General features: G+C 59.3%; 1 protein-coding gene across 1 annotated transcript in view; it reads left to right on the forward strand.

Moving 5' to 3' along the window:
* The window catches only part of TRAPPC9 (trafficking protein particle complex subunit 9), a 313018-nt gene that overhangs the window by 272480 nt on the left and 32940 nt on the right, over positions 1-7598 (forward strand). Inside the window, exon 19 of the mRNA XM_045286911.1 lies at positions 286-376. Coding sequence (XP_045142846.1) covers positions 286-376 — 91 coding nt within the window. The remainder of the gene's footprint in view (positions 1-285; positions 377-7598) is intronic.

The following is a 7598-nucleotide window of genomic DNA, read 5'->3' on the forward strand; positions in this document are numbered from 1 at the left end:
AGTGATTATTAGATGGTGAACATTAAACTGAGTTTTGAGCAGTAAGTGTAAGGTTGGGACTGGGGGGCTTTCCTGGTGGGTAGCCCTGGCAGTGCCTCTGGGTCTCTGTGCACTTATCTCTTTATCTCACCTTCTCCCCACCCCCAGTGATGAGGTTTAGGATTCCTCCCCCCTCCCCGCTGTGCCACCCACAGGGACAGGGCGAGGTCACCGACATACACTTAGGGGCACCCTGGGACCCTCGCAGGCTCTGAAGAAGGCCAGTTTTCCTTGACTGAGGTCCACCTGTCCCTGAAGCGGCACGGAGAGGCCAGCGTGGAGGGCCTCCGCAGCCAGCTGGTCCTGGAGCACCTGCAGCTGGCACCCTTGCAGTGGGGTGAGTACAGGGGTGCAGACCTCGAGCAGGGGCACAGGCCATGGGGGGGGGCAGGGCCATGTGGGGCGCAGTCCTGGGCTATCGAGGTGACAGGCCACAGCTGCAACCTGGCGCGGGTTGGCGCAGATGACCATCTGTCCATGCAGCAAGTTTGTCCTGTCTGGCGGCGAGCTGGGAGGGATGCCTCCAGGAGCAGTGGCCTTGGCCAGCCGCCTTTCCAGGAGGGGTATGTCCTGCCCAGGCCTATGGGAGGTCGGGCCGTTGGGGGGCTGCCTTCCCGTCTCTGCCTGGTTCTCTGGCATGGGCATCCGCGGCTTCTCATTCAGTCCCACAGAGGCCGCCCTGATTGAACTCGTTAGTCACTGTTAGCTGCGGTGGAGTGAGCTCTTGTGTGTGGAGTATCCTCCTCCCCCCCCCTCCACACACACAGCAGAAAGGAGTGTAGGCCGGTGGTCACTGGACACTGCAGAGTTTGAGCGCCTGCTTCTGTCACACCAAGGATGCTGACTCGGCTGGTGCCTTCCTTAGGCGCAGTGACTGAGAACCCAGCCAGCCAGGCGCCATGGGGAAGGGGCCGCCTTCCTGCTTCATGGTGGTCTGTGTTGGGTCAGGTCGGACAATGGGTCATCAATGTCTAGCTCTTCCTGGTCATTTTATCCGAGAAGTCCTTGAGAGGTAGTATCAGGTCCTCTACCCAGAATCCTCGCTGCCCGACCCCTCCTAGTGAGGGCTGTCAGGACTGGGTGATGGTCAGCAGGGGCTGGGGGTGAGGACCCCTGCTGAGTTTCAGGGTCCTGGAGCGTGGGGGCGGTGTGTGTGTGTGTGTGTGTGTGTGTGTGTGTGTGTGTGTCTGGAGAGCCAGCACCCCCTCCGTACCCGGCAGGGCCGCAAGCTGCCTCAAGGTGCCCAGAGCCCCTGTGATGCATGCTGACCCTCTCCTCTCTCCCAGTAACTTAGCAACGGCACCAGCTCAGGCTTCCCCTCCCCACAAAAAAAGAACTGCTCCTCTCCAAGTGTCAGTCAGCACTCCTGCGCTCCGCTGGTCCGGCCGGGTGGAGGGAGGCCGGTCAGTCCTGGTCAGCCGGGTGGAGAGTGAGTTGCAAACATACCAGTTTGTTCTACCTTATTACTTAGATTGTGTAGGTCTGAAACCACCTTACCTGCGCCTCTCTTGGGGACTCTGAGTGGCGAATTACGATCACGGCAGCTGTGTGTCCGTCCACCTGTGACGTGTGCGGTTCAGAGGCTGTGATCCGTTGGAGGGATTGGGTAGATCCCAACGTACCACCCTCCCCCAGGCGTGTAAGGATTCACACTTGCATCTCTGTTGCTCTGTTGTACGAGGTCGAGTCTTGTCCACTTACCCAGCCTCTGTCACATGTGCTTGACCCAGGTGTCACCCTTGTCTGGCCTGAGCAGGGCGGGCATGCTACCTTCTTGTTTGTCTGGCTGGCCCTTTGTCCATCTGTATTTTAAACCTTTGAGAATCATGTGTGCTGGGGGGAAGGGGATGCTCTTGGATAAAGCAGTTAGTTGATTGGCCTTTGTGAAATAACTCCAAAGACCCTTCCCCCATTTCCGAGCTGCCTTGGGCCACCTACACGCGGATGTGAACACGGATCGTTTGCAGAGCTGCAGAAAAGACCCAAGTACCGTCTGGAGAAGGCTTTCTCTTCTTCATCGAGCCATTTCAGAACAGCGTCTGGCCCAGTGTCCCCAAACTCCTTGGGGTGTTTTCCTCCCGATCAGGCGTCTCCTCCCCCGCCCACAGCGCAGCAGTCAGAACCAGGACACGAGGAAGGTACGCTAGCACCCCTCCCACCTGCGGTGGCCCAGCCCCCGGCCATCCCAGAGCAGGGCTGAGCTCCCGCTCCCAGGCAGGGGGCTTCTCTAGTGTCCCCAGGGGCCTCCCAGCCAGCAAGCAGCAGGGGCAGGGCCCACCTCATCCACGGAGAGCCGGTGGCTCTGCTGTGGGTGGTTTGGCATTTTCCTGGGAAAGGGGGCTTCACAAGGCTCAAGGAAAACTGGGGTGGGAAGATCACGGGCTCTTCTCACCATGCTTTCAAACCCAGACCGAGCTCGGTGCCTCGAGCTGATGAGAAGGTACAGTGAGGAGGACAAAGGAGAGCTGTCCCCGGGTTTCCAGACCGTCACCGCGCGGGAGCAGAAAGGCCCGTCTTCTTCCTGCGGAGCCGCTGGTGGTTTCCAACTGCCCACCTTGCAGATGGCAGCCCAACCCTAACCCCTACGCCACCAGGGGGGCTTCACATAGAAAAACAGAACGGACAGATCACGGAATGTCCCGCCAGCCTTCTGGAGCCCCCTCTGGGGGGGTGTCGGAGTCCAGCAAGCAGGCCGGCTAGGCTAGTGTCCTACTCACCCCGTGGACCTGAGCCCCACGGGCCCCGAGGGACCCCAGGGCCCAGTGGGGGGGCGCAGGGCGCCCAGGTTACCCAGCCTGTCGGCCCTGGCAACATCCGTAGCACTGTCTGCTGAGCTCGGGCCTCAGAACCCAGCCTGTGTCAGCGTCTCAGGGCTGTTCCACCCCAAAGTCAGAAAGTGAATTTCTAGATCAGCAGCAGCTAAAAATAGGTGGCGGGGATTTTTGTCTTTCTTCAGTTTGATTCTCTACAAGATAGAACCTTTGCTTTCTTGTTTAACCCTCGGGCCACTGTCTCCCAGGAGGCTGGGTCTCTGGGGGTCCTGTAGCCCCTTGGGCCCTAGATGGGAGGGCTTGGCAGTAACAGGTACGTGGGGGTCAGAGAGAAGGGCCACAGGCCATCTGGCGGCCTCTATGCCTGGAGGCCCCTCGTCCTCCTGTAGTGGAGACATGGCCTGTTTCATCCCCTCACTGCATCAACCCCAGAAGCTGAGAGCCCTGTCAGGGCTCAGAGAAACTCAAGCCTAGAGCGTCTTTGTGGTCACGCTGCACCGGGGAGTAACTGCAAAGAGGCCGGGGCTCTGGGCGCCAGCCTGGACCCCTGGTTCGTTCCATGGCTGAGCAGACCAAGGAGCACGTGGCCTGGCCGCCTCCCCGCAGCATCCCAACTCAGCAGCTTGCAAGGTGGGGTAAGGGGCACCCAGGTTAGGGAGCCACCAGCTCCAGTTTAAGGGAGGCCCTGGGAAAGCCAGTCTGTGTGACCTGGAGCGGTCAGTCCTCTGAGCTCGCCAAGCCTGTGACCTGGAGCTGCGGGACCACAGCCTACTGGGGACTGGCACCGACAGTATGTCCCTCTATAGCTCTGCCACCCAGAGGGCGGAGCTTGGCTTCAGGAGAGCCCCCGGGGCCTGCTGGCCCCTCAGCCAGACAGACTCTCACCAGGTCCTGCCCTGAGAGCCAGGAGACAGGATGCATGCAGCGTAGCCTGACTAGCCACTGCCCCAGTCTCTCTGTGTTCCCTGGCTTGGAGATGCATCACCCCCACCCTCCACCCCCCACCCCCGTCGTCACGTGGCAGTCTTTTGCCTGTCCCTCTGTGTCCCTGTTCTCCTTCTAAGGACACCAGTCATATTGGACCAGGGCCCACTGTACTTCCCTAGCCTCCCTACTGTTGACTGGCTCCCCGTTGCCCCTGCAGCCCCAGTGAGTCTGAGTCATGTGGGCTGGAGCCAGGCCTCCCTCGAGTGCTGCTGTGCCCCTAACCCTGATCGCAGGGCATTGTAACAAGTCCTCCTCACCTTCTGTGTCCCTATATCCGGCACCAGGGTTGCATCTGCAGTGTGTGCCCAGGGAACTGGAGCCGAGTGAGTGCCCTGGGGCCATCTGTGGTGGCCACACATGGCTGCCCTCTCCAGCAGTCTCATCATACTTCACAGCCGCCTGGTGGACCCCACGCGCTGGCAGCCCACCCACTGGCCGCTGTCCTCTCCACTGCTGCATGACCGCACCTTCTGTCCGGCCAGCTTTGCTTGCGTCTTACCCCTGGGCCTCTGCCCATTCTAGACACTGGGAGTCTTGTGCCAGCCAGGCATGGCTGGATTGCCAGCTAACCCTCCCAGCACTGAGTCTTGGGAGGGGGTGTCACTGTGAGAAGCTGGTGGGCCATGCCACTGTGTTAGCTCCATGCTTCATCCTATGTCCTTGAAGCCCCAAGGAGGCCGTCAGCCTCTGGGGAGGGGACGACTGAGTCTCCAGCCCATGAGCGTGCACCATCAAACTGCCAGAAGGACTCCGGGACAGTTTGGGCTAAGTTCCAGTTCTCTCCCAGAGCCCCACTTTTGCCTGCTGCCTGCATCATTCAGTATTTTCACCATAGAACCTTTCAATATAGAAAATTCAGGCTTGAATTTTTTCCTTGAATTCTCTCAGCTTAAGAGACAACGAGCGGGCTCTTCCCTCTTGGCTTTCTACCTCGAGGTCTTCCGCACCCTTCATGATCGTAGCCTACTGGCTTTGTCTTCTCGAGCTGCGCTTTGGGCTTTGTCTTCTCGAGCTGCGCTTTGGGCTTTCCCATCCAGCCCTTTGACTGCGGCCTCCTTCATTTGCTCTAGCTACTCTGCGACGGAGAGCACGTTTCAGGGTCTCTTGTGTCAACCATGCTGATCTTTCTTTCTTTCCTGACTCATTAGCGACCTTTGCATTCTTCATGAATGATGGTCCTGGTGTGCCTCCAGGGCTCATCAGGTCTTCTGCCATTAGTGCTTGTGTCAGTCCAGGCTGACCAAATCCATGGACGCTCATGTGTGCATAAGAGAAGTTTTCTATCCAAGAGTAGTTGCATATTAAGACAACATCCCTGCCCCAGTCCAGATCAAGTCCATCAGTCCGATATTTGCCCATATGTCCGATACCAGTCTATAAATTCTTCTTCAGACTCACACAGCCACATGCAACGATGCCGAATACAGGAAGAAAGATCACAGGCCAGTGGGTGGAAAGTCTTATGGATCCAATGGTGGTGGAAGCATCTCAGCACTGGCATGGGTCTCCATATGGCTCCTCCAGCATCAGGGCTCTGGCTCCATCAGCATGGCTCCATGTGTCTTGTCAGCAGGAAGACAAGCAAGTGGGTTCCACCTCCAGCCAGGGAGGAAGACTGGAGTTCCCAGAATCCTCAGGAGAAGGCCACGCCCACATAGAGGCTTCACTGGCTATGACCTGATTGACAGGCTAGACTCCGCCCCTTCCCTCAAGGTGACAGGAGGTGCTGTCCCTGCCACAGAGTTCAATGCATCAAATCTGTTCTTGAGATGCTCTCTCAAAACTCAAGTGGGTTAGGTCCTATTTTGGGTCTCGGGGACTTGCTTTAATTTTCTCAGCTTCAACCTGAACTTACAGATGAACAACTGATGGTCCATCCCACAGTCGGCCACTGGCCTGGTTTTCTCTGTGGATACCGAGCTTCTCCGTTGTGCCTCCCTGCAGATGCCGCCTGTTTCATTTCTGTGTTCCAGCCAGAGAAGTCCACGTGTGTCATCACAATTTGTGCTGTTGGAAAAAGATATTTTCTGTGCGTTAAGGGCCGGCTGGTCACCTCCTTGCCTGGCCCCCTCCCAGCCCTGGCTGCAGACTCCCTCTCCCTGAGCCGGCCCCACATCTCCCTCACACTTACTTCCCCTGGCCGCGCTGGCAGCTTTTAAAACCTGGAAAAGGCTGCCAGTGAGCGCTTGTTGCGCTAAAATAAGGCTTGGGCACCTGGTGTGACCACCTACAGATTCTGGAAGGCGCAGTTCAGAGCCGAACCCTCTCTGCCTCACTGCTTACAAGACCGTGGGGAGGGTACCAGTGGGGGTGAAGCTTTGACACCATGGCAGCTGCCCTAGGCTCCCATCTCTGGGTTAGGGTATCAGGGGGGTGGGGGGTGGTGCACAGCAATGCCCTGGCAGACTGCCCTGGGCGCCCATCTGGGGGACAGCTGAGGAGGGCCTGGGCACCGGGGCCCCTATGCACACACACACACACACACACACACACCTCCCGTGGTGGCAGCACCCAGAAGCTCCTAGGCTAAGAGACAGCGGTTGGGTTGTCTGTGGGGTGAGGTCTGGCCCCCCAGGACTGAGGCATGTCTGTCTGGGATTGTGTGCAAGCTGCTGGGGGGTGGGGGGGGCAGGGATTGTGCGGCAGTGGGGGATGGGGGTGGTGGCAGGGGGCACCCATGGACCTCTGAACATCTGGGAGCCCCTCACAAGCCTGGGGCCCTTCCAGGCACTCTGTCTGCCCTGGGGCTCTCACCCCACCAACTGCTGTCTTTGGTGGCGAGGTGGTTAAGCACCAGGCTGCCAACCCTAGGTTCAGGCCCCCAGCCGCTTCTCAGGAGGAGGAGGAGGAGGAGGCAGGCTGCCTCTGTGAGCAGGGTGCAGTGCTACTCTGTCCTGGAGGGGGGATGTCACTGGGAGTCCAGTGGACCTCTCTTTGTAAGAGGGGGTGTTCAGCAGCCCTAGCACCCCATGGCCACCCTAAGGGGCACTCAGAGGCCCTCAGGTGTCAGCTTTGTGCACATCAGCCCCACCCCCCACCCTAGTTCTGCTGTGCCTGGACCCCACTGTGGAGACAGAGTGGCTGGTTGGGGAGCCCTGGACCTGATTGGGGTAGGGGCCCTTGGTGCCCAGGCACTCAGCCACAGCTCTCTGCCCCTGTTCAAACAGGTGGCACGTGTCTTTTGGAAAGCAGACCCTGCTCGGAGCCTAATCACAGGCCTCAGAGGCATTAATTAGCTGGAAGAGCCAGTTTCCCAATGTCCTTGTGGGCCACGCTAGGCACATTTCAATGGAGCCAGCCCAGGCCCAACAACCCTGGTATCCAGCACCAGCACCTTCCCTGGGGGCTGGGCACCCCTCCCAATTAGCTTTCCGGCCCCAGGCCCCTTCAGGACTACCACCTCCTCTCATTCCGTCTAACTGCCCCACACCTGCCTCTCACCGCCACCAGGACCTGGCTCTGGGGTCAGCCGTGCAGGGACCTTTAGCCCAGCAAGGAGAGTGGGTCCACGGGAGGGTCCCATGCCTCCAACCCTGGTGAGCTGTGGCAGCTTGCTGACCCTTGCCCTACCTAGCCCCACTGGGAGTCGGGTGGGAGGAGGTCAGAGGTGCTAAGCACAGGATCTCCAACCTCTGTCCTCCATCCAAGGTCACTTGTGATGCTGGCCCTAGGGCTCTGGACTCAAGGTCACTCCCCACTATACCGCCTCACGTGCCTGAGGGCTGAGACTGTAGGGAGGGGCGGAGGCCTGACCGGCCAGTGTCCCTGGGATCGGGTCCCTGGTGACCCTGCTTCCCCAGC

The sequence above is a fragment of the Echinops telfairi genome, unplaced genomic scaffold, assembly GCF_000313985.2.
Source record: "Echinops telfairi isolate 266 unplaced genomic scaffold, ASM31398v2 ScPeMD7_1;HRSCAF=3_0, whole genome shotgun sequence".
Lineage (NCBI taxonomy): Eukaryota > Metazoa > Chordata > Mammalia > Afrosoricida > Tenrecidae > Echinops > Echinops telfairi.